General features: G+C 43.1%; 1 protein-coding gene across 3 annotated transcripts; it reads right to left on the minus strand.

Moving 5' to 3' along the window:
* Positions 1 to 405: 405 nt before the first annotated feature.
* GLRA1 (glycine receptor alpha 1) lies at positions 406 to 27,205 on the minus strand. 3 transcript variants are annotated; one of them, XM_062587271.1, is made up of 8 exons: positions 27,079 to 27,205; positions 21,550 to 21,617; positions 10,808 to 11,031; positions 8,698 to 8,780; positions 7,614 to 7,751; positions 6,771 to 6,985; positions 5,957 to 6,103; positions 406 to 696 (listed from the first exon to the last, which is right to left on the minus strand). In XM_062587271.1, exons 1-8 carry the CDS (start codon positions 27,155 to 27,157, stop codon positions 406 to 408), a joined length of 1,245 nt encoding a protein of 414 aa, XP_062443255.1. In that variant the 5' UTR covers positions 27,158 to 27,205. The 3 variants fall into 3 exon arrangements, with proteins under 3 accessions (XP_062443255.1, XP_062443254.1, XP_062443256.1); XM_062587270.1 differs by having other exon boundaries at positions 406 to 720; XM_062587272.1 differs by having other exon boundaries at positions 406 to 693; positions 27,079 to 27,202.

A 27,205-nucleotide genomic window follows, 5' to 3' on the forward strand; every position in this document is an offset into this window, starting at 1 on the left:
TTGCAGTTGTTTCTGCACATGGAATTATGAATCATTCCAGTGACTTTAGAATCTAAGCTGTTAATAGGCTAAAAAAGGGGTTTTGGGTTTTTTTTTTTTGTTTGTTTTCTCTTTGCATTATAATTAAGCATGAATATATATTAATATATTACACTGCTTGGATTGCAGCTGGAGCAATCCAAACCTTCCTATGCTGTAAAACTAACTCCCACCCTGCAATCCCCAAATTAAGAGCTGCTTTTCCTCTCCCTGTTCCAGTTATCCGCAGTTCATGTGATTAAAAGTCCCTCCCATCCCCCCCCCCTTTTCAGTAGATATTGCCACATTCTTAAAATCATGCATTGCTGCATTGCTATTGCACATATGTAAAGGATTGCTCTCTCCCTCCCGCTTGCTCCCCTTCCCTCACTGGTTGTGTACATCCTCTCTGCGGACAATCTTGTAGATGATCCAGTAGAAAATGTTGAAGATGAGGAATGCCATCGGGAAGCCGATGCGTGAGATCTTGTCAATCTTCTTGGCTCGCTGGATGAAGAGCTTTCGCATCTCTTCAGGGGAGCGGGATGGTGGGGGGACAGGGTTGACTGTGTTGTTGTTGTTGGCACCCTTGATGGAGATGCCGTCCTTGGCTTGTAGGCAAGCTGGCCCCATCCCGTAGGCTGTGAAGTTGAACCTCCCTTCACCAGTGTCATCCTCCTGAAACAGATTCAGCATAGGACTCTACTTAAAATGAGATATAGGCAATGCACCCTTGCTATAAGGCTCTCCACTGACAGCTTCCTGCTCTGAAGGGAGAAGACACCTCACCTATGCCCCAGCCTTTGCTCTATCGGACAAACCCTCTGCTCTTAGGAGATCAGCCTTATAGAGGGGTGCTAGCTGTGTGACGAACAGATGCAAATCAGGGGATACAGGCACCCATGTAGAACAGCACTGACTTCCACCCTGTTGGGGTCTTTGATATACTTGAACAGTTTATAGTACTGCATTTATTTTTCCCAAAGCATCCCCTGTTTTGCTTCTGTCTTTCTCTCCCCCCAGCTCCTATCATCACCTTCTTTGCTTTGCCTGTGTTGTATTTAGCTTGCCCAGAAGGAGTGGGCTCCATGTAACTCATGTAGCTGAAGCTACAGCTTGAGGCTTCCTACAGAGTTACATGGGTGCGCAGGCGTCAAGACCGATCCAGCAAAAGACCTCTGCAGGCAGCATGCAACCAGCCCTCAGCTCACTTTACCTGGCCCCATCTGCCCATGGGAACTCCCTTGACTCTGACAGCCCCTTTCCTACAAGCCATCTTCCTATGTAAGGAACACAACAGGCCCTTCTGTGTGTCAGTAGTAAAATATAGGTATTTGTGCTAATCCCAGTTATTGAGCAGGAGAAATTCTTTATTTGCCTCTCTAAAGGCAAGTGCTGTTGCTATATTTTGGTGGATGCTCTGCAGGCTTTGCAGAGCAATTTAACTGTATTTTATTGAACATAGGGATGTGATCACATGAAAAAAACGGGTTGGCTCAGATAATACGGCTAGTCGGCTACGGAGTCAGAAATACCCATCTCTGACTACAGGCTGCTCAGGCTAATTGTTAGACCAATGGCACTAATTAACTGTCACATGGGCTGATTCACCCTGTGTTCCCTGACACTGATCTAACAGCACCCACCTGCATGCCCAGCCTTCCCTGCCCCTTTTGATCTTCTTTGCAGAGTGTCTTTTCTGGATGGCCCTATATTGAGCAAGTAGCTGCATGGGATGGATGTGCTGTGCCCTGGGGTCTGGGGTGGTGAAGCAGAGGGGAGAGCATGCTGGCATATTGGAGCAAAACAAAACAACCCAAACAAAGTCGAGCCTTTTTTTTTCCTTTCTTTCTATCTGGCAGATTGGCAAGCTGGAGAGTTGTACAGCTTGCTGGCAGATCTATTTGTTTCAAGGTCCTGACTGAGACAATTTCTGAAGGCTTTTAGGTAGTTCTTCCCTGCTCTTTTTGTGTCCACTTAGTGTATCACTGGCCCACACCATCTCAGACTTGAGAACGCTTACTGTCTTTGCCTCCTGACAATACCTCTGCAAGAGAGGAGTGGAATGGTCAGGGAAATGGAGGCATCAAAAATTAGGACCTAGCTTCACAAGCGAATTCGGATGCTAAACTCCCTGGATGAGACCTAAAAAATGCAAAACAAGGTTATCCAGGAAATCTGCAGCCTAGGCAGGAACTGGACTTGGCGGAACCAAAGTCTAGTAAAGTGTTTTAAGCACAGGGTCAGCTTTTCTCAGTCACTAGACCTGGCACCGGTTCTCTGTAGTAATGCTGCATGTTATCTCTACAGGAACAGCTCAAGTCCTTAGCAGCGATTTCCATCTCCCTGTTCCTTCTCTATCATCTTTAAAGGTATTTCTGTAGTGATACCAGTTCTTGGCAATACCAGTATTGCCAGATACTGCTCTTGAGGAGTGCAATATCTTGTGCTGAAAGGATCTGAGACACATACCCTCTACTAGATAGAAGTGATCAGGGACAAAAGCAAGGAAAGGTCACAGCTTCTGGGCTCACAGTCCAGAAACTCACCCTGGGTCCAAGCACCTGCTGCCAACAGTGAAATCCTGGCAGGTGGGTGATGTTGTCAGTTCAGGGCCTAGGAATGTGTGGTTTTAGCATATTACCAGGGCAAACCCTTTGTTCTCTGATGAGAGATTTCTTACCAAAATCAAGCTGGGAACAAAGTCTTGATTGTGATCTAGCCTGGTAGTTTTATGCCAATAGCACTTAGAGGGTCCAGCTACCCCTAGGGCTGAGTGATACTAGTTCAACATCTAGTAAGAAACTGTCATGTTAGTTGGGAGTCAAAGTTCACAGAAACTCTTTTTTTGGCTCTCTTGGAGATATTTTTGAGTGAAGAGGCTAACTTTTTGATGTCAGGAAATGCAGACTTTGTGTTTATCATGTGACTATAACCTGCACCATGGAGAAGACACTAGTAACAAAGGCAGATTGGGATCTGGAGGAGCTGGGGTACAAACAGCGGGGACCACTTCCGACCTTGACGGTGCTGTGAAGGTTTGGAGAGGCCTCCAGCCAGTGCTGCACGGTTTATTTCAGCCCCTGAGATTTCTGTGCTTGCCAGCAGGTGGCATGGAATGGACATGACAGGCCCAGCGCTGTGATTCCTGCTCTCTGCCATGCAGCTGGGCTGAGCCTGGAGGGCTGTGGGGACCAAGGTCGCTCAGCTCTGGAGCATCGGGGAAAATTTTGCAAAGGCCTCTCTCATCCCTGACCCAACCCCCTTTCCTTAACGGGGGTCATTTTTGCAGCTAATAAGATGTGCACCAGCTGCAAATGCCTGACTTTCTGAGATGGTGAATGCTTATAGATCTTCTCTTAATAATCATGTACGTATTAAGAGGATTTATGTAAGACTTGACCCAGCTGTTCCGTGGACACACATGCACTGAGATGTAAACTACTGAGTCACTGAATTCTCTAATTCACTGAATTCCTTTTCTCTTTTTGCTGAGGGACCACTGGCTGTTTTCTGTGGCTGATTTGTTATGTGTGAGTGACATACCCAGGATGGAAAAGCTAATCGTGCCTTATTAATGATGAGATATCAAAGGAGAATGGCAGAAGGTATAAATCAATAGCCAGGCTGGGCATACGGGCTCGGGCTGGGTCTCCAAACAAATTCCAAGAGGGTCTGACTATGGTGTCATGCTAACCAGAACCAACCATACCTCAAAGGGACAGTAACTATTCCTAACCATCACAGTTCCTACAGCTTACCGTGACAGGAGCTGTAAACTCCTGGTACCGTTTACCCCAATAAAAGGGGTTCAAAGAGAGCTTTCTAGTCAAGTATTTCTAGTCTAGCCTTTCCATCCATCCAGAGGGAAGGAGGTAAGAGGTGGCTGAGAAATGGAAAGCACCAATTGAAACCTGGCTATTTAGTTATTTGATTTTTATTTTTTAGAGAGAAGAAAGACTTTTTATGACAAGAATGACCTAGCATCTTGTGTGTAGCTCTGAGGAAAGTAAGAAACTGATGTGTCCAGCTTCACTTGTGTTAATGCCAGACTGTGGCACATTGTCCTGGGCATTGACTGTGAAGAATAGCTAGTAGATTTTGATCTGGCCACACATAATAAATGTAGGCCTGGTCCTCTCCTCAGCTGCCTCCATCAGCGTGGATCACTGCAACATCTCACTTGTTTTCAGCCTGGCATGTCATGCCTGAGTCAGGCAGAGCAACCAAGACATGCCAGGACATCAGGACAGAGCAATTACCTTCTCCAGCAGCTGTGTTATGTCATTTGCATATTTGCAGTCAGCTCTTAGTTTTCTGATGAGCCTGCAAACCTTGTCCATTTTGCTTTTTCAAGTGTTTTTGTTTATGCTTTATTCCAGTTAAAACTGCTATGAGATTAAGCAGGGATTGTCGTAACAGCTTTCAATGAACAGTTCAATGAAACATCTCTGGCAAATATTTGTTAAACTCATCTCTAAACTAGTGAGTTTTTTCCTCTTATTATTTTATCAACAAGAGTCCAGAGTGATCTGCAAACAATGATATGGCTCCAGAAAGGATACTTGAATCTGGATTAAGAGATAAAATTATGAAGCACCCATGCTAGGTGGTTTTAGCTTTGACTCTATTAAGCAAGCTACATCTTCTGAACCAGAACACCCTCAGCTGATTTTTGAAATAGCAGGGTCTTGCCCTGGACTGACAAAATTAATGTTTGCTACTCATCCCATCTGTTACTTCTTTTCCCTTTACATTTGTGCAACACACTTCATCCTGAGCCCTAGCTGGGCTGGAACAAATGTATAATTATATCCTATTTTGCAGATGGGACAGCTGAAGTAGGGCGAAGCAATGAGCTAATTTAAAAGTGGCAGGGACTCAGGCATCCTGATACCCTTTCCCTAAGGCCATGCTGCCTTCTGGAATGATGGTACACGTTGTGAACTATTGTATGACAGGTTAGATGCAGGAAAAGTCTCTTTTAATGGATAGTATAGTGAAGCACTGCAATAGATGGTCTCTGGACAGGATGAATTACTGGGGACTCTCTAAAACCTAGGAGAGAAAATACCTGTGAGGAATATTTTAAGCAGAGCAGATCCAGCCTTAGTTGTCTCCTAATAGCTCTCCTGAGTCACTGTTTTTTGATACTGCTTGAGGATGGTGTCTCAGGCCTGGTGTTGAAAATTTGGTGCAGCCTGCCTGATTCTACTAGTTAGCTGAGGGCAACTGTTAGTGCCTTTAGTCTTTCTGATCAGTCACCTTTATGTTTCTCTCTACTGCATCCTGTGAGGTGAGATCTTTGCTGTCCATACCTTGGCCTAAAAACTAGTAGATTCCAAGCTGCAGGAGAGGTGTGTCTATGTAAAGCGTGAATGCTCAGGCTGGTGTCAGTCATGGTGAATGAGCATGGAGGAAGACTAAGGCTGTGAAGAATGCTCTTTTCATTTCAAGAGGAAATTCGCAGCTGGTCGGAGTAGCAGATACTTTTGAACACAGAGATGACAGAAACAAAAGTGGTGTTACTTACCTCCAGGCTAATATAAGCTGACTTTTTGAAGGGGATGTCACTCGCTAATAGTTGTCCCTCACACCTCCCTGCGTACATCACACCCAGCCCTCATTGTGTCTCCTGAAGAGAACTTAAACCAGAACATTTCTCTGTATGGAAATTGTTCTGATGAGAACGATCTTTTTATTTCAGACAGCTTAGCCTAAGAAAAAACTGCCTTGCTAGACCTCTGGAATCAGCTGACTGTTAGAGAAGCCACAATCCATTGAGTTAGCCCTATGTTTTGATATATGGCCTCCTCACTATCTGACCATATGCCAGTGATTTTCCTGGGAGCTAGTGGCTTGGTCCAGCTGACCACGCAGTGACGTTCTGGCCTCCTGGCACAGATTCCAGTCGTGTCCTTTCTGCCTTGTGTATTACCTTATGATGCCTCCTCTTCCTTCTGAACCTGAGCAGCTCTTTGTGCTGTCGGGACACGAAGTTGACAGCAGCATATTCTAGAAGTGCGGAGAACACAAACAGCAAGCACACAGCCATCCAGATGTCTATGGCCTTCACGTAGGACACCTGGGAGAGAGAGTGAGAGTGAGAGGATGGAATGGGATTATTCACCCAAATGTCTTCTTACTTGCCATTTTTCATGTTACTCCCAAGCTCTCTGGAAGAAGCTAATCAAGCCATGATATGGCTGACATCTACTCTTGGATACTCAAATCTAGCTCATTTAACATGAATGTATTATCAAGCCACTGAAACTACTCCCAGGCTTTTTAGTAGCAATAGTTCTACAGTTTTAAGTTTATCCAGATCCTGCTTGTGATGATTTGTGTGGAAGGAAAACAGTAGTCCAAACTAACTACAACAGAAGCCTTTTGTAACAGGGACATTCAGTATCCTTGTAAAAGTATGGTGCTAGAATGTAGACTGCATATGTATCTTTGCTTGTTGCAGGTGCTTGTAAGGTTCAGAGCTTTTGCCTGCTGGGAGGGTGGATCTTGAGGTGAATGCTGGGTCTTAATGGAAATTTTACTGCTAGTCAGAGAAGTTCTGCTAAAATTTTTGCAGGGTGGGGCTAGAATTTTTTCTGCTTACTTAAACTGGAATAGGACAATGGTAGCAGAATGCCTTTTGTGTTGTGCTGGTTGCCTGGAGGATCTGTATGGTGCCTTACACATGTACAGTCCCTGGAAATTGCAAAATTTACCCCATTTGTGAAGACAAGAATGTTCTATACCTTGGGCAGTGATGCTCGGGAACCAGAGCTCTGCGTGGTCATAGTGAGCACTGTGGTGATCCCCAGGCCAACACGAGCAGGTGCAGCATCCATGTTGATCCAAAAGGAGATCCAGGACAGAATGACAATGAGGAGACTGGGGATGTACATCTGGATCAAATAATAGCCCATCTGCCGCTCCAGGTGGAAACGAGCTTCTATACAGGTGAACTTGCCTGAGAATGATGGAGTATACGTGGAAGGTTACTGGTAAGACACAGTAAAGCTCCTGGTTTCAACTATGGTTGTCAGGGGACTTTCCTCTTACTGCCTAGAACCAAAGTCGTGTTAAACAGAGGACAAAATAAACAGTAAGCAGCTGTCACCCAGTTCTGAAATACGTATGCAGGACATCCACATAGCAGAGAAAGCTCCCAGCAGCATGTCCTTTTTTGCTTAAAATTCACCTGTTCCCTTGCATCAAAAACAAAGGAGCGTGTTGGGAAAGAAGGTCCAAACCAAAACACCTTTGAACTAATGCAGATACTACTGCGGAAAAGAGACTTCCACATATTTGTTTCTGTTAGCTCTTTACTGGCTATGTTTATGTATGTTTACTGGCAACATATGTGCATGTGTATATTTACACACAAACACACACATATATTTGTGTGTGTGTGTACATATCTATATATTTATGTATATTTAGATATATGTATATTTAGATATATGTTGTCCCTTGGTATTTAGGGCAAGACTCATATCACCAGAGTGCCATCGTGTTTACTAAAGGATCTCTGGCAAATGCGTGATCCTGAATTCCTGCTCTGATGACCCCAGGGACTAAGGTTAAACAGCACTGACCTGTGTTGTAGTGCTTTGTGCAGTATCTCAGGTCTTTTTCTTCTTTGAGGATAAACTGAGGCAATGTCAGTCCATCAGCAACTTGCACGGCTCCTTTTTCTTGCCACTCAAATATGAGATCGTTCATTGTGTAACCAACTGTTGATAAGAGGGAACAAATGGCATGTGAAATACATATTAAATATGGATTGGAAAGGGTCAGTCTTGTAAAAGAGAGCTATGCTTGGAGGCAGGGGCTTAAACTAGCTTTGCGTGACAATGCTGTAGTGAGTGGGATTTGGGGTTGAGGCAGAACTGCTTATGCATGTGGTAAAAGCTAGGGTAATGTGATGGTGTGTGAAGAACGGTCTGCGATAAATCACATTTTTTCTTGAATTTTGTTCGTTGAGCTGGTTATTATTTTTTCAAATTTGACCTCTTTCTCTGAACAAAGTTATTTATTGGTTTTCACTCCTTTGGGATAAACAACATGTACAAAGGGCAAATGTTCACACACAGAGAAAAAAAATCTCATTTGTAACTGAAAGAACTTTCACCTTTCTCCTTCAAAGCAAAAGGCTTTGAAGCCTAAATACAAGCAAGCCAGGGCTCCTCTCAAGGGATCTCCTGAGGTTTGGCTTCTCTAGGAAATGTCATATGCAGTAAATGAATAGAAAACCCTGATCAAGTGCTTCTGAAATGGGAGGGAGAGCAAAAAACCCCTCAGTGGGGGCTTTACAGCACTCAAAAGCTTTGGTGGCTTTTGAACTTAATTTGCCCTCATCCTTTCCAAGAATTTTCTGTCTCCAGTAGGAAACCTTATTGCCCCATTGGCCTCTGATGTAGATGCAGATGATAGTGAGGAGATTGTGGAGGGGATGCTAGCAGGGAAGAATGGGAGATGAAAGGCTGTGAGAGAGCAGCCCCAGGCACACAGAATAGAGCAAGTCTCTCCTGGATGTTCATCCACCTTTCTCTTCTGTAATGGGACAGTCCAGTGAAGGCTGAACCAAGACGGGTTTCCAGACGGGGAGTGAAAAGGCAAGGGAGAGGGACAGGGAAAACACAGTCTCATTTCCAAAAGGGAGATGAGCACAGGACTCACAGCTTTCTAACTGCATAATACACGTCTGTACATCCATGGGGAAGTTCTTCAAGTCCATAGGGCAGGCCAGAGTCAGCGTGATCCTGAGGAAAGAAGGCAGCGTAGGGGAATGTCAAACATTTTGAGGTGCTAGTGAGGAGGTAAACACTCTCAGAAAACCAGTCCCTCACTTTGGCACACTAGTCTGCTGGAAAGTGACTGATTATTCCCTTCTTCCCTGCCTGCACTTTCACATAGTGTTGAAAAGTATCAGAAATGCTGAGCAGTGGGTCTTGTGATAAAATTTCCAGTAGAGTCAGCTGCTGCAGGTTACGTTTCATTGCAATATTGTTTGGGACTGTGTAGAACAGAGAGCTCCTACACCAAGCAATTCTGCTGCTTCTATCTTTTTTTCTTGCCTCAGGCTCGCAGTGGTCTGGATTAGCGGCAAGCCCAAACACATCTCACGGACACCTCATATACATTTCTAGAGACTGGGGCTGTTTGGAAATCTTTGAACAGAACATTTCTGTGTAAAGAAGAAAAACAAAACAAAACAAAACCCCCCAAACCCCAAGAGGTTTAGTAAAAATCGTAAGTTCCTGGGGAGGAAAAGAGAGACTTTCTTGAGGTTTTCAGCAGGGAAAATGCCTTGTTATTGTTAATGTGTTAGATCAGTATGAATCTGTATCATCCTGAATTCCTGCTGTGTCTCTTGAGCCCCTAGTTTTGTCTCTCAGACTTGTTTTTTCCTGTAGAGATGATGCTGGCTGTATATCCCATGATGAATTGCTGTGCTGCCCTATACCATGATCTATGCTCAAAATGTTTGTTTGGTTCAAAAAGCTAATACTAACCAATTTGATGCAGTTTTCAAGATACAGTTTGACTTTCTTTCACCCTTTAAGCTCATGAGGTTTGTTTTTAACTTCATTGCTTCAAAATAAAGGGTGGATGGGATTGGAAGTGAAATCAAGGTGGGGGATTGGATGTTTTTCTTGTGGGGAATTGAGTGCAATTAGTTTAGCTTCACTGATGGATTCTCAGATCTAGTGAAAATGGGTAAGTAGCATGTATTATTCTGAGATAAAGCCATGGAGCTCTGCTTTGCAGTTCTGCTTGCAATTTTTTGTCAGGAAATGCTGCCGTTTTTAAACCACTGGTTTTCGTGGGCATCTACCAGTTTTAATGCAGTACAGCTGGTGAAACCTTTCAGGCTTGCGTTAGTACACCTTTTCTAGTAATTGTACGTTAGAGAGCTTAAGGAATCCATTAGTCATTGCAGAAGTCCTTGGACTGAGAAAGGTAGAGATGAACTAGATTTCTTCGCAGACCCCTGCTCTGTCTCAACATCTCAATCTTTGGCTAATGCTGTCTTTTCTCTCTATTGTAGAAATCGCACTAATTGGTAATCCTCTGGTCAAGGTACCTACATCCTTCTGTTGTCCTTACTAAGGTAAAGAGGCATTTCCCACACTCTTTTCGCACTGTTGTTTTTTTCCTCTCTTCTCCCAATAAAACTGAAATGAAAGTAAATTAAAATAAAAATTCTCAGAAACAGCTACATCTTTGTAGGTCTTGAGGACAGAACAGTTTGGGGATGTGGAAGTAACCCAGAAATACAGTGCCCTTTGCTACCACAGAGGAAGCCTAGTTCATAGTATATGGTCTCAATCCCTTTCAAAAGCAGCATCCTTCTCAGGGATCTGGAGGGAGGCATGAGGCACAGAAAAATTTATCCCTGTCTGAAGCTCTTGTTTACTAGTGTGGGGAAGAAATTGAATGTTTATGGTAGAGTACTGCCAGGCTGCCTAGTCCTTTTGGATTGGTACCTTTTTATTTAATCATGAAGAAAACGATGATGTTTCTTACGCTTTCTTTTAAATAGAAACTACTAATGCAATTGAGATTTGAAGCTCAGGCAGCTGATGGCACTTTCACTTCCAAAGGTTCCCTCCCACCACATTTATATGACTCTGAATTTGATGCCCTCCCATTTAAAAAAATTATCAAATCCTTTTATCCAAAGGTAAGCATGATATGTCTAGTTTCTTACTTCAGGCTTGAACAGCAGGTGTTTAGCTCTGCCCTCCCCCACCTCAGTGGGGCTCACCCCATTCAGTCACCTCACCTGATGCTGTAGAGAACATTGCCATTTCTGGAGATCCTGAGGAGCTTGTTGTCTGTGGTGATTTCATGGAAATGGGCCCCTTTCTCATTAGCAAAGAACAAATCAGGCTTCCAGATGGAGTCCAGCATGGAGGGGTCCAGATCCAGGGAGTCGTCTGGGTATTCATTGTATGCCAGCCGCGGGTCGTTCCATTGCTGTCGCAGAAATATGTTCACCCTATAATCCTGTGTAGTGTGAGAGAAGAGTGGAGAAATGCAGTTAAAGAGTGCTCAGAGCAGGCCAAAAGTGTTGAGAACTGGAGAGTGTGTGCTGAAATGGCTCTCAAAAGTGAACCATGTCTAGACTTATCCTTCTAATCTGTGGCAAGTCTTCTTGGCATTATTTCTCAAGGAGCTGTTGTTATTTTTAGCTCTGTAGCTTAGAGCTCTCTCATAGTGTGAGCAGCTACCTGTCCTTACACCCCCCACCCTTCATAGCAGTTGTCAGCTCTGTGCAAAGTGCCCACACCTCTGGTCCAAGCCTTGGGGCTGGAGAAGCACTATTCATCTGCAGAGGTCAAAGAAGGCTGGTATCTGCAAGCTGACTTGCAGAGGATTAGAGGGGCACGGCACCAAAGTCAGCTTCCCCATATTGTGGCTATTATTGGTCCTTTTGGTACTTCGAAAAGGAGAAGGCTTGATGAAACAGGCAGCCCGTGGAAGGGAGATGTCCTGCATACACACTAATATATATTGCAACTCATTTGAACTGACAAGAGCAGCTGCCTTTGATGAGTGTATGAACACAGAAGGGATGTGCATGGACTCTTTTCTCCTGTTCCTAAGCTGGTGTTCTTGATTCCTCTTTCTAGCATCATAATGCTATAAACACTACAGATTTTATAGGTTGGCCATCTTCTTGAAGCTAGTCCCCCACCACTACAGAAACGATATCTGCCTGATAACTTGTGTCTTATAGCTCTTCTGAACTCCCCAGGCCAAGGCTGGTTGCTGAGGTCTGGCTCAGACATGCCAGCTGCTCTCCTGTACAATTAAAGGCAGTTTCTCTTCTCCTTGTCTGACCAATAGAATAGCTTTCCAGGGCCATCTGCCTATCCCTTTTCTGCTGAATTTCGCAGAAGAAAGTGAGCCAACAAATTGAAGTGGGGAGAGGATGAGCCAGCTATCAGGAGAGGGATAAAAAAGCTCCATGTCCATAAATTGTCATTTTCTAAGTGCAGAGGCAGATTGCATCTGAACAGCAGCATATCATAAACCAATTTCATCGTCCTGGCCCAAACTAATAGTTGCTATCATGTTTAGTGATTTGATGCCTTTTAATTCTTTTAATTTAATTAATGAACCTTGAAGCCCTTTATTAAGAGAAAGGCAATGGAATGATGTGGTTCCCAGTATCTAATTCTTACTGCAGGCACTAGGACCTTCCCTTCAGTGGGAGAATATTTGGCAGCTCTGAAGGGCTACTTCTGATGCTCCCATCAGATCTGTTCTTTCTACCTGGAGAATATAAGGCTCTGAAGTTGAAGGATACATTTGGAAGAGTCTGATATTACTGCCTCAAGTGCTTCAGCTGACTGTGAACCTACAGCCTCTTGTCCTGGAGGTAAAAACACTAACAAAGGAACCAAACTTGCTGAGCTGATATTCTCCAATTTCTACAGCAATGAGGCCTTACAGAGTCCAGTGGTTTTGGATGGGGCAGTTCATAGTCAAGCCCATGTCCTAGAAATGCATTTTAGGCCACTTTGTGCCATCTGCTTCTTTGGAGAAAATGAGCTTAATAATTGTGACAATAGCAAATGGACCAAAGACTTGTTGCTAAAAGGAGCAGACTGGTGAACATGAAAAAAGTGGACATGAAAAAAGCTGTGGACAGCTAGGAACAAGGGTCTTAGTGTAGGACTAGCTAATCATGCACATCTGAAAGAGGAAAATAACCCTGAATCTCCTCTTTCCATGGCATGTAGCAGCTCCCTGAACAAGTGGTATACTTTGAATTCTCCCTTCTCTGTGCATAAAGATCTGCAACTGTTGCAGTCAAGGGAAATCAGTGTCACTAATCTAATAGGTAGCAAGCAAACGGTTGTTTTGCTTATTCAGCTGCGAATAAGCTGAATGCTAGCAGATCAGCTTCAGTTGGGGGTTTATTTCATGTACAACACAAATTAAACTCACGTTTGGAATAAACTTCAGTGACTGCTGCCCAGAAGTGTTCTTAGCCTGATGGATTGTTGGAAGGGGGAGGGAGGAATATGAAACCAATCTTTCCACAAGGGTCTATGTTATTGCAGATAAGCTTTGAAGCTTTGTTACTGGAGTAAATTCACTGTGTTAGCTGCAAAACTTGCCAATAGGAAAGGAGATGGTGAGAAGAGTGGCATATGTTGTTCGCGTTGGTACCACAGCAGGCATCAGAGACTATTAACAGAATGATTGCCATAGTTGTAATGACTATGATGGTGGACATTAACTACATGCCTTTGAATCATATGAAAATGAACTTCTCATAGTAGATGGCTGTGGCATGGCCCCTCCTAACTCATCTCCGAAGAGCAAGTGCCTTGTATTCATATTCTACATGGGAACTGTCCACAGACGTATTGTGAATAACTAGCATATGGTCTGCATTACCTCCTTCCAGAGTATGTTCAGCAGTGTGGTAAGTAACTCTGGTATGTGTTATTCTTTGTCCTCCTTGTTTGGAGACAAGCGTATACAGTGGATATGTGGTTTTCAAGTATAGATACCTGAACATTTATGTTATGATGCAGAGAAGGCAAGGCCAAAGAAATGTAGTACATGCACTGGATTCAGTTTGCTGAATTACTGTTTTGTAGCATTAGTATTGTAGGTAATTCTCTGTGTGTTTGTGTGTTTATGAAGATCTTCATTCTCAGTGTGTTCATTCCACAGTCCTAGTCTGGCCACCAAGAATGGTTGTCTCCACCCAGATGACTTTTCCCTTATGATTGACAGGTGCATTGCATTATAATAGTGAAGGTGTTGTGCATCCTTTCAGATTTCTTGTGTCCAGGAACATACATATGTGTCTTATTTGAAAAAAATACATGAAAACAAGCATTCTGAGTGCAAATTGGACCTGACTGCCTGAGAAGCAGCGTAAGGCAGGGGCAGCAAGTATGGTATGTCTGTGGCTGTGATGTAGTCACATATGGGTTGCAGTATTTGGTTCCAGCTGAAGAGTCATGTGTTGAAAGCTTTGTGCCCAGGCATTGCAGTCAAGCTGAGAGGTGACAAGCTGAATAACGTTCATTTTTTAGCTAGCTGGAGGTGTACAGTGTTTCTCCTGGATGCTGTTATATGATCTTAATTGATATCACCAGGCAGTCCAGAGTTACTGCTAAACAACGGACTGAGTGGACCAATTTCTGATGTGAACTTTCAAGCACAAAAAAATTTTATAGAGGCTGCAAACTCCACAGAAAACTTCTCTCTTTCTTTCTTCATCAACTTTGTATCACTTGCACTCCTCATCCGTGTGCTGATCACATCTAGGCATAGATTATCTTGTGTAGCCTGCTCCTGTCTGACTTGCGAGTGGAGAATCACAACATGGTTGAGGTTGGAAGGGACCTCTGGAGATCATCTAGCCCAAGCCCCCTGCTCAAGCAGGGCCACCCAGAGCATGTTGCCCAGGATTGTGTCCAGATAGCTTTTTAATATCTCCAAGGAAGGAGACTCCACAACCTTTCTGGGCAACCTATTCCAGTGCTCAGTCACCCTCACAGTAAAGAAGTATTTCCTCATGTTGAGAATGGCATGTCTATGTGGTGAAGGCAGTCTGGCACAAAAGCCTTTTGTTCTCCACAGGGAATGACACGAGGCACAAGGGAAAATAATTAAAGCAATCAAAGTAGTTCAATTTGATAATGCTGAAATGAAATTCTGCTTAGTGGTTTTGTAAGGATCCAAGGAAATGGAAGATCATTAGAGATCATTCCTTCCCAAGGTACTACGGTTCTTGGCATCTGATGACAAGTGAGCAGATGAACGAAGTGGCAGGCTGGACTTAGAGCTGTGAAGAAAGGGGATGGAGGCTGTCAAAAAACTGAATAGGTTTCAGGCCCACTCTCTTTGGTTCTATCAGACCAGCCTCTACACAGAGCAACTCTGGTGAAAGACTTCACTTTGAAAAATTACCATTTTTGCTGATGGAGAAAAAAAATGGGGGGGGGGGGGAGATTGAACTCCCTCATGAAGAAATTCTGTTGTCCTACCCAGGTGACATAGTATGAGGAACTTTATTTACACTGAGTTCATTTTGTGGAAAGGGGATGAGCAAGTATTTAATTAGCTACTTACCTTTCACAGGAGCACTACAACAAGCTGATTACAAAAACCCACCAAGAACAGACCTGAAAGTGTTAATAAGGGACCTCATTACCTGTGCCAGCTGTAGCCAAGCAGCCAATTTGAAATCTACTGTGAAAGGCTGCAGCTGAACCAAGTAGAGGTAGTGGCTGGCAACAGCTGTTCTGGAGGTATCAGCAGTGAGAAAGAGTCTGCTAATCCAAGAAGGTAGGTGTATAGTGAAGGATGGGGGCAATGCCCTGGTGCTTAACAGACATTCTTTGTGCTGGAGCCTGAAGGAGAAAGTTTTCCTGGGCATTCCTACAAATGGGGGAAAAATCATATCCCTTTGGCTGAAGAATGGAGCCCCTGGTCAAGGAGAGATCTGTGCTTGAGTGTATAGCTGTCTGTTCTTCTGGGGTGCTGAGGCTGGAAGGTGAGCTGTTACCCTAGACTGGTGAAAGGAGCAAGGGTTTATGACAAAGCTATTGCGATAAAGAAAAATGAGGAAAAACAGTGACAGATCTGGCCATCAAGAGATGGCTGTAATTGTTGAGACAATCCTTTGGCATCTTCTGGTTGTGAACTTGCTAAATGCTGCTTTATAGTAAGGTTCTAGGGAGTGTTCAATGTCCTTAAATAGTTGTAGGATCTGAAAGTAAGAGGCAAAGCTTACTATATGTAGAATGGCTTTCTACCTAGGGGAACTTGAAAGGTGCTGACGAATACCACCTAAAGCTATGTGGCTGATGCTGCCACACAACCATTTCTTGAGAGACCCATGCTGATAATTTCTGCCACTAATGATGTGAAATTCTGGGAACAGCAGCAATAGATTCAGTATGAGAGACTAAAATACTGCAAACTGAATGAACACAGAGATGTATGAGCATCTAGGTCTGCACTAAATGCATTTTCTGAGTCCTACCGAAGTTGTAAATGGATAGGTTGCAGAGGAGCTAAGGCTAAACTGGTGTGTTTTTTCTGGAGCTGTAAAGAAGGAAGCCTTAAGTCACTTTCTTGCCTACCATTTGCAGGGGACATACTAGGCCTGTGTATTGGCTGTCCTGCTTCTAAGGTGTCTGATTCTCCTGAGAATGGCCCTTGCACTGAGCTAGCTGAAAACATCTGTTTCAGTTTTCCTATGAACTGAGCGCTGCTGTTATCCGCTTGGGTTATTTGATCCCAAATGTTGTCCTGTGAATTCCTAAACACATTATCCCTGTCTGAAAATGCCTCTGTTTTTCACCCCTGCTTTGCAGGGGTGAAAAGGGAAAGGCACTGCTTTCCATTGGTCGGTTTGTAGCGTTACTCTCATAATCTTGGCTGTTACTATAGTCTCCCCTTATAGGGCGCACACATGTATGCAGTGTGCCTCAGCTTATATGAGAGGTAGCATACAGAGAATGGAAAACTTGTTGGCTGACTTCCATGGTTTATCTCATGCATTTTTACGTGTTTAGCTTTCCTCTTCTGTTTCCCACATCCGCAACAGCAACCTCTTGTGCGTTTGTACCACTGTACTGCAGAATTCACGAGGTCGAGTTGCAGCTGGTAGATTCATGTTACTCCTCAAATAGGCACTCTGCAGCCTACTTTTTGAGTAAAATAATATCAAGAGTAAGAGCAAAGGCTGGAAAGCCGCAGAAAGATCTTGCAATAATTTCACAGGGCAAGGAAAGTTGTGTCCCTCTCCCACCTTTCCTCTCCAGATGCTCTGCCTATAAGCAGAGCTTGCCTGTGGTTAGCTCTGTAAAGCTTTCCTGTTACTTGCAATAGGCTCATCCTAAGTTCTACCTGTTTGTTAATGTCATATTTACTAATTGAATCCTAACTGCATACCGTAAAGGTATTTCCCTGTAAAAAGAACCATAAGTAAAGAGCTGGGGAAACATTGCCTACTGTGAAGAACTAGCTGAAATGCCAGGATGTAAAATATAGATTTTTTTTTTTTTTTTTTTTGAAAAGATATGGAAATGCCCACCGAGCTCCCCCATCTCAGCTGTGCATATCATACCTGTGGAATTGCAGAGCCTTTGGCATTTTGAGAAGTTTGCAGTGCGTTGAGATTTTCCGTAAGTAAGCTAGTATTTGGGTGCCCGTGGAGACATCTTTTGTGTTTTTTTTTTTTTCCCCATCATTTCCCAAATAAAAATCATATTGCTTTCCAAATGAAAACCCATCTCCTTGTTGCTCTGGCTAGCATTCTGAATTTCAAGTCTAGACATTTATTATGAAGTCTTACTCTTTACCTTTTTTTCCTGTTCATGTATTTCAAGCCATTTTGTGGCTTCCCCCCCACACCTCCACCTCTGTCCACTGCAAAGACAAATTCCAACCAAAGAGATTGCCAAAGTACTGTAGGCCTAACCCTGAAACTGCAGGAGGCTATGAAATGCTGTGAAAATCTTTCTGTTTTACATGACCTGACTTGTTGCTTGGCCATCATCTCTGTGGGGCTGATAGTTGGTTTCAGGAACAACTGATTACAAAAATTAAGCTCAAAACTAAGCATTTACTACAGGTTTTGTGTGATGGTACTTAGGCTTCCTTGCTTCCTGCTGACCTTGGGGTGAATGGATCCAGTATTAAATGCATGACCCATACGCTTTATGAATCATGTTTGCTGTGCTGGAGACTGTGAGGGTGGAGTGAGTTGCTCAGTCCAGTCTGCAGAAATGTTCATTATCTGATTGGAAAGTTCATGTATGGATGTCTCCCAAAGAAGTATTTTACAGTTGGACAATTGCAACCTCCATTTTATTCTTTCTTTGTTAGATGTTCAGAGAGCAAATAGGAATTTATTGTTGCTGGCTGGAAGATTGCATCTGAAAAGGGCAAATTAAATACAATGACTATGGCATGAAATTAACAAAAAGGTGGTAAATTTGCATATACAAACTGTGTCTGAGAGCCTGCACTGGCTGTTTTATGGTTTTTCTTTCTTCCAGATTTTTATCAGTGGCATGATGGCCCTTAAAAATGGGTTTGGGAAGGGTCATCTTGGGCACTGAGTCTAGCTTCTGACAATTTTAGGGGATCAGATCCAAAAATATTTTGTTCTCCCTGTGCCTCTATTGTACACAAAACACTCCCAGCTGCTTAAGCCAGCTAGAGATCCATAAACAAAATGGCAGCTTCCACAGAAAGAGGGCTCAAGGGCATCACTTAGTTCCAAGTTTGCTGTTTTAGCAGGAAATTTATTAGACAGAGTGCTTGGGTAATCCCAGCAGTTCTTTGTGCTACAAAGAAAAGCCCAAGCTGATATAGTTTGTTCACTTTGAAACAAGACCCTGTTCCCTAGGTGCTTGATTTCTGTTTCGTTTTGAATGAGGAATTTGTAGCTCTGCTTTAGATTCTCTACCCTAGTAAGGCTAGGGGGAAGTGTGTTTTTGTTGCTCTTTTTATAAAGACAGGACAAGTTGTTAATAGAAATAAGCTGGTAAAGTGACTGCATCTTGTATTTGTCGTCTGGAATCCCCCGCTGTTGGATGCGTTATTGTAGTAATGCTTTGGGACAGAAGGAGGCTGTCTAGACCAATCCACCCATCTGTCTGGCTTGTGTAGTTGGAAATATCCTTCCTTTTGAAGTACTTGCTGGATTTGGAGGAATATATTCCCAATCACAGGTTCTCTTGTTGTCCTTAGAGTTGATTACAGGCAAGGTTGATGTATATATGGTATGAGTCGCATTCAAGCATCTAGATCCCATCAATTATGGGCATGAACAGAGGCTTTTATATTGGTCTCTAGCTCAGCAAGATACTGAAATGGGTTTACTTCCCTCCCTTTAGTTGGACTATACCCTGGGGAATTCACTTTAGTGCACAAATTTCTGTTTCTGTTTTTTCTTGTCATTGCTTAAAGTTTTCAGGACTCGGTTCTTTGCCTTGTGCCTTCTGAACCCTTGTGGGGCAGATACCAGCTTTCTGTCTGTTCTGGAAGTCCTGTGCTTGCTTTCACCTCTCTTCTCAGGTATGCAGACCTGAATTCCCAAGTGACTGTGCTGAGCTGCTGTTTTGTTCTTTTTTCCTGTCCTCCCCCACTTCCACTTTTCTTCTTCCTCTGCCTTTTTCTGTCGCTCAGACTGAGAGCAATTACTTTCACTTCCAATCTCTAATCCTCTGCATGCTGATCTCATGATCTATGCTGGCTCTGAGATTTGGCCAGTGTAAGCTTAAATGCCAACAGTAGTGTTTTCTGCAGGAACTAACAGCCCTACTACAGGTATATTTTAAAGGTTTTTCTAACTACATATGTGATATCTATAAATGAATAGATCTGTGATTCTTTTCCTGCAAGTACCGGTGAAATAGTTACTGGTCACAGAATAGTGCAGTATTTTAGGACCTGGACCTGAACCTAGCCATGCTTAGGGAGCCTAATGATTGATTTTTAAAACCACCACATCGTCTTTTCTCTTGTGGCTAGTGAAGCAGCTGGCGGGCTGTTAGAATAACTGCCTGTGCTAGGTTCAGTGATGGACTGTAGCCTTCTTTATGATGAGAAAATTGAATTGTTTCTGTTGTACCTTTCCATACATAACTTGATCATTTGTACTGATTCAAAATAGCAATATCTTAGTCTCAAAAACCCTCTGTGAAAGACCTTCTCTCAAAAAATGTGGTGGGGAGCTGGTGCTGTTTGTTGTAACATGCTGCATCCTTGAACAGCAAGGAAAAAATGTTTGGCTTCTTTGCAAGGGTAAATCCAAAGTCAGAAAATCCCAAAGATTGCTCTTTTTTGCTGGGCTCTCATTTTCTCAGATGCTTCTGTACCTGTGTTGTGTGTGTTCTTTGGGGACAGTGATTCTGCCTGTAAATGCTGAGGAGAAGTGCAGTATATTAGGTTGTGTGTAATGCTGTGTTAGCTTGGTGTCTGGACTAGCTTGTCAGAGCTGGCTTGGGTATTTCTAAACAAAGCAATATGCCCAGAGGGTGTTCTTGAGTTCCCAGGAGACTTTTTTCCTACAGAAAATAGAATACAAAATGGTAGGCATCTGGAGACGATAGTCCCTGCAGCATGTCTCAGAAGTGAACTGTGCCTCCCTCTTTCATGCTGGTGCTTACTGAGATCCTGTGGAATTTTATGACTGCTCCAATGTATCTCACAATGTAGGACAGATATAATGAAAACATGCAATTATATAATCGGCTCTGTATGTTGCACAGAGATCTCTTGTGGCCCTGCCCGTTCTCTTACAGTCTGTGCATCTTCTCTGCTGAACTGTGTGGGGATAGAATGTGTATCACGTGTAACCCTGAGAGAGGTATCCGGTAAAATGTACGTCAGGAACAGATCTGCATTCCAATTCCAGTTCTCTCTCCCTTGCTTTATATACAAATCAATCCAGAATACACCCTTCCTCTATAAACGCTGATAAATTCTACAGTCCAACTATGAAATATATTTCTTTGTGCTTGGACAGAGACACAATTATTTTTCTCCTGTTGAAATGAAATATGTCTCTCCCTCCTCCCAACCTTGGAAGAAGAATGGTATGACTACCGGTGCTAAAAGAAGCTTACAACCCTACCTATCTAGAGGTTGTTCTCCACTGACAGTGCATGTATTACAAGTAACACGTTTTGGTCGAAGGATGACCATATATGTATGTAACATCCTGTCTGAATGCATAGAACAAGTGGAGCTGGAGTTTTACATACTTCGTTCATCAATTTCCAGAAAAAAGAACTGTTAAGTAAACACCGTATTTCTGGATCTTTAATTAGTGCAGAGGAAAGGCGCTGCACCTCCAGAGCTTTGGTTTGCTGCTCACTGACTACATCAAAACCCATTTCGGTTGTTCCATCTGAAAATTGTTATCTTGTGTTCTCATGACTGTCTCCTCCTAGTGCCTTGCAATTTGGATCCAGTCTTTAGCCGTGGTCACTAATTTCACCTGAAGCTGGCCCGCCCGGACTTAGAAATATTTTTTTCCTAATTAAAAAAAAATCAATATTTTCAACAGAAGTATGCCTCAAAAAAAAAAAAAAACATATCTGATGATTCTCTTAATATTTGGGAAATATGGAATCTAATGCAGAGTTGAATCAAACCTCTGGAATTAAATGCCCGTGAACACAGAACACCTACAACTGTGTCTCTGAGCTTTGAGTCTTGGACAAGTCAACTTAACCAGAACATATTTTACTTGTTTCCTTTTCTGACCCACATACTTTGTCTGTACAGTATCTTCCAAGAGATGCAGATGGATATAGACTGTATGTGATCTTAATCATTGTAGAGTGTAAGTGACTGTTAATTTACTCAAACCTGAGGTAAAGTAACGAACATGGAGATACTATTTTCTCCTGACCACATTAAAGTGGTCAAAAATCTTGCTGCATTCATGGGAAAGGAAATGAGATTGAACTAGTAGCTGAACAGCTGTGTTGTGTTTTTTTTTTTTTTTTTTTTTTTTTAACTTACCATGGTTGTTTCTGCAATTGAACCGAAGCTGTTGATGAAAATGTTGCAGCTGACGTTCACTGGTGGGCCTGCATGACAAATACAGACTGGATCAGTAGTTCAGCCTGTGTTCATATGACAAAGTATTCCCACCCTGCAATAGTAAATCCTGTTGTGAGAACAGCGTGACTGAGTGGCAAGTACTGGCATAAGGTCTGAACCCCAGATTTAATCTAGTCTTAGCTCTAGCGCCAGTTTGATGTCAGACAATGGTGAGTACAATGCTTCTGCTTTCACCTTGCTTTCCCCATTTGGGAGAGTGTTTGCATAATTCTTTTTAATCTTTTTGGTGAAAAGAGAGAGATCAGAGCTAGACAGGACAGGTCAACTTCCTAGACATCTCAACATTGCTGTATGGATGCTAAGTTCACCTTAAATCCAATAGCACCAGGAAAGAACCAAGAAGCTATTGAAAGGCTTTCAAGTTTTAGAGCTCTGTAATGTTTTAAATACTCATACATACATACATACATATATCTTAGCATCTAACTGGTGTGTCTGAATTAGGACCCTGTGCTCCATAGGGAGCCTGTGCAAGGCTATTCAGAGTGCATTATAGGGACGAGGCTGGGTAATGGAGCGAATGCCCCATGTGATGACAGTTGTTTGCTGTGACTTGCAGCTGTACAGGAGACTTAAGGGCTCTGCCAGTAGAAATTCTTTGCTGTCGTGTTTTGGGAGAGGTTGTTCCCAGGTTTGGGGCCATGCATCTCTCTTTAGGCTCTATTTGCTAATAGAAACTTTGCTTAGCATGTTCATATTAGAAAAGATAAGGGGCCACCAAAGGAGTAGAATAAGGAATTAAAGGATGAATGTAACTAGATAGGGGGCTTGGGGTTCAGTCGGTTCATCAGGTACTGGTTCTGAGTCATATTGGTAGAACTGAATGTGAACCACAATATTGACTGGTAAATTTGAGGTGGTTGGAATGCTGCGTTTGGAACTAGGAAGATGCTGGAATCTGCAGATCACAACACAAAAAGAGAACAATTTGGAATCAGAGCTGTATCTATTATTCTGTGCCTGGAAAAGGAGTTGTTTGTCCACTTTTATTGAAAGGATTTCTCTAGCCCTTCAACAAGGGGAGTAGAGAGCTGTTGCAGCTGCCCAGTGTGTGGTGGGGAAGGGGAGTGCTGGCAGAGAAGATGGGTCTGTGGGAGGAGAAAGCAGATGCCCCTGCATGGAGGAACCAAGATCTCCCTTCAATATTGGGCAATTAGGCTCATAAATCCCTGTGACAGATCTGCCTTGGAAGAAATAGATCTGTGAAAATGGAGAGTGTAGACTTCCAGATTATTCCTTCATCCTTTATGGGGACTAGGATGATGTGTCTGTATTTCAAGCACTGTCTGATGGCTTAGCCTCACTCAGGGGAGGCAATGTTCGCCTATTGTGGCCACATCTGCAGGCTGGCAGCTGCTGTGAGATGAAATACTTATTTGGGGGCCAATGGCTTTAATGAGAGTCTTGTGTCTGCAGTCAGTGCAAATTTCCTGATTACTAAGTAGCACTTGCAGCCTGATTTGTTCCTCTTGGATTTACTTCCATCCTCTCCCACTTTAGTCTCTTTTGAAACTTTGTACCTGTCCACTGTGGGAATAAGATCATGGACATGTAACAGCCGTCTAATGACCTGGGATTTTCTTGGTACAAGTCCCAGGCAATTCAAGCAGATTTCTGTCTAACCAGCTTCCAGGCAGCCCTCTGCCAGCTTGGCAGCAGTTCATAGACTGTCCAATCTGCACAACCCCTTCTCCAGACTATTAGACACAGGCATGGGCTAAAATATCAGATACAAATGGTGTATATTCCATCCCTCTTCTGCTTTCACCTGTTTTTCATATCCAATAGGCTTATGGTTGGTAGACCTTGTTTTAATCAGCCTATGTAATACATAGGCTGGTATATTCAGATACAGATCTGGAACTAATAAACTTCTCAGCTGCTGGATAAACTTGCACCATGAACTAGGCTTTAGTGCTTGCTTTACCCCTTCTGTAATGTTTCTGTTGAGCTGATGAGGAAGAAGTTCTTTATCTGGAAAAGAGAAATGGAGGACCATGTGCATACAATTTCCACTCTCGGAGGGCACAGCATAAAGAATGCTGAATTAACACCCTAAATGACCACGTGTGCTCATACCTCTGACATAAGTGTAAGATTTTGGCCCTGCACTGCCTGACTCTGTGCTGATGTGCGCTAGTGAGGCTGAGTATGGGATGAGCTTGGCCCAGTGCATGTGAAGAAAACTCCCTCCTCAAGTGCCACCTGGCTTTTGTGGAGGTGCTGTGCTTTTCCCATAATTGTCCTAAGAGGAACTGTGAGAACTCCATAGCTTTTAAAAGCTCTTTTTAAGAGCTTGTGTGGGGCTCTAGAAACTTCCTCAGCTACTGCTGAAATGTGCCTCCTCTGCAGTGGGATGAACATGTGATAGAATATAGTTTTTCAGCAGCAGGGGTGAAGAGCACAACCAGAGCGCAGAGGCCCCTTGTCCCCCACCTACTGGGTTCGGCCAGCTCTATTTCAGTCTGAGTTACTGAGTTCATCCTCCATCTTAAACCAAAGCTTAGATACCCCTTCCAAGTTCTCAGAATATGAATCCACAGCTAAGTCCAACATTGACAGCATTTAGGAAAGACCTACATTCCTCTCTCTGTTAATATTTTCCTCCCCCAAAACCAATCTGGTACAGACCTTTGGTGATATTTTTGTTTAGATCTAAGCCATTAAAATGCCCTTATGAGTTACTTCCAGTTAATTTAAATGACATAATCTGTGGGCTACTACCCCAAGCTCTGTAAAACGTCTCCTATGCCTCTCATAAATTGGAGCCTGATTTATGTGTGGGAGGCTAAGCCAGCAAAACTGCCCTGTGGGGAAGGTGTAGTTCATTGAAATAAAACTGAAATTAAATTATCTTGACTAGAATTGCAATATAGCTGCCTTCAGCAAGAAGATAATGTATACATTTCATTAAATATTAAAGTTTAATTTCTTTTCTGTGTGTGCATAACTTAGTGGTAGGAAGGTCTATGGGGCATTTCTTTAACCCTTTGTGATTTGGATAAAACAGCAGAATTTGCTATCTAGCTGATTGCTAGGAGATAAGCTTCCCAGCCATCTTTGGATATAAAATCCCAAGACAGAGTCTGGTACTTGCAGTTCAGCTTCAAGAAGCGTCACCATGATTAACGAGTCCTGGGAGTCCTACATTACCATTGCCCTGTGATTCTTGGAGGAAGGGGGAACTAGTGGTGGGAAACAAAAGAAGCAAATGAAACTGGTATTTAAGAGGGCTGGACAGTGGCTGATGGGGACACATCCCTCTTTATCTCTGGGTGCCAGTCAAGGGCAGATCCCTCTGAGAAGGGGAGCTCATTAGTGTTTTTAATAAAAGATAGCCCTTCTGAAGAGTTTTCTAAGAGCACAAAAAACAGTCTCATTACCTCTCTTGAGGTCTACTTCACCACTGCATGGCTGCCAGGGACTACAGGATGGACAGGGGAAAAGGTGTGTGAAATGCAGCTGTTCTGATGTAGCAGTGTTTAGAGCTAGCCTGAAGGACCGTACTATGGGGACAGTGATGGAATACAGCTGACCCAGCATCTGCTCTGGTTCCTCTGGAGCTGACGGGAGAGGCTCCTCTTCGCTTCAGTGAGTGTAAGGAGGAAGCGTTACCTGCTAATTTGAAAGTGGTTCAGCTTCCTACAAGTCACTGCTTGGTCTGGCAGGATCCTCTTGATCCCTCTCATTGTTGGTAGTATGTAAATGCTTAGCTGAATGTAAAGGTTCTTACAGGGTTGTTTCTGTTCCAAGTGGAAATAAGATATCTTTACAGATCTTGTTAGAGGGTTTTGGTAACATGACTTTCTGTGTACTGAGCCTCCATAGGAAGCATGGTGCTCCATATAAAAGCATGTTAATGCAGTTAAGCAGGAGGGGAAGCGTTAGCTGTCCAGGATGTGCAGTGAGGTCTGCAGGACTCAAGCCCTTTGGACAGTGAGGAATCTGACCATGCACCAAGCAGTGAAAAGATGATAACGGAACAGGTTGTGAGTTAAGCTGTACAGGATCCAAGCAAGTGACTCAATGTCCTGGCAATGCTACTCCCTTGAAACCTTGTGGAATGATATGAGTGAATCAGTTGCTGCAACATCATGTCCAGCTGTCGGGGAACAAAGCAAACTGCTAAGTCCAATCATTTCACATTGCATGCACACCTCTGCCCTTGCAGCATGCATGTGCTGCCCCTGGGCATGTACTACACGTGGCTATCATATGGTCCTCCTGTGATGACACCTGATACTTTACATTGTGCAAGTATCAAGATCTCTGTATTTTTTATTCTCGCTTTGTTGTCATGTTCTTCCTCTGCTTATTAATCCAACAGGTACTTTTGCTCCCCAGGTGACTTCAAATAAAGATCTAAAAATCACTACAGACCTGCTAGATGCTTCCCTACTCTTTTGCCAAAGAAACTGAGTTATCTCATTCAGAGGGAGGATAGCCTCGCTTCAGTACTGGTTTCTTATCCTTGTTAAAGTGTTGAGGCTTGTTTGTTTGTTTAAAGAATTTTGGTACTCTTAAGAAAAGATTCTTTAGCTTTATAAGAGGAGGGATATGAAATGTAATCTTTAAGTGTTCACTGACTACCCTCTGTAAAATAATTTCTAAAACTTTTCTATAGCACGTGGCCTATATACTCTTGATAATGAAATATGGCCCTACTAATCAAAACTCATTTGGGAGGAACAATTTACTTCATGCAACTTTGGAATGATTTGGTTATTTCCTACTTATTCATCATACAGTAAGGAATTCCTCCTCATATTTAGGTGGAACTTTCTGTGGTTCAGTTTGTGCCTGTTGCCTCTAGTCCTGTTGCATGGGACTATTGAAAAGAGTTTAGCCCCGTCCCCTTGACACCCTCCCTTCAGATACTTACAGATATTGATAAGATCCTGGATACATTTCAGATGTATCCAGTGCCTTAGTCCACATTCATAGTTATTTGCATCCATCTAGCGGGGTTAGAGCCAAGCCTCTCTCCACCACTTAACAGCAGAGCTGATCTCAAGCCTTAATCTAGGTTGATCATAGAATTCCCTCTTAAATCTCATCTGTAGTTTTGACATAGGGAAGCATCATCCTATTGGTGCTTGTTGCTCCAGGCTGCTCTGTTAAGAAGCTGTTGACATCCAGCATATCTGACATAGCCAGTTCTTCTATATGCAGATCAGTGGGAACAGAAATGGTGAAAGCCCCAATGTTTGAGATCTATATGTGTGCATGGGCAATACAGTAAGTCAACCTAGACTTTGCAATAATACCATCTCTGTAAGGCACCTGTGTGCCAAGTCTCTCATGATTGTGCATATTTCATATATTTTTTTTTTTAGTTTCATATATAGCCAGGGAATGAATTCATCAGGATTGCATGTAGTCTCTATTCCACATGAAAGCCACAAAAGCTGTGTTTTTTTGCAATACCTTTAAAATTTGGCCTGATCCTTGCATCATATCCTGAAGTTCGCCCCATCAACTTATCCAGGAAATCGGAAGGAGACATGGGCTTCGGGGCAGATCGTGCTGCTGCTTCAGCTTCTTTGGAGGCTGC

Source organism: Rhea pennata, chromosome 14, assembly GCF_028389875.1.
Source record: "Rhea pennata isolate bPtePen1 chromosome 14, bPtePen1.pri, whole genome shotgun sequence".
Taxonomy (NCBI): domain Eukaryota; kingdom Metazoa; phylum Chordata; class Aves; order Rheiformes; family Rheidae; genus Rhea; species Rhea pennata.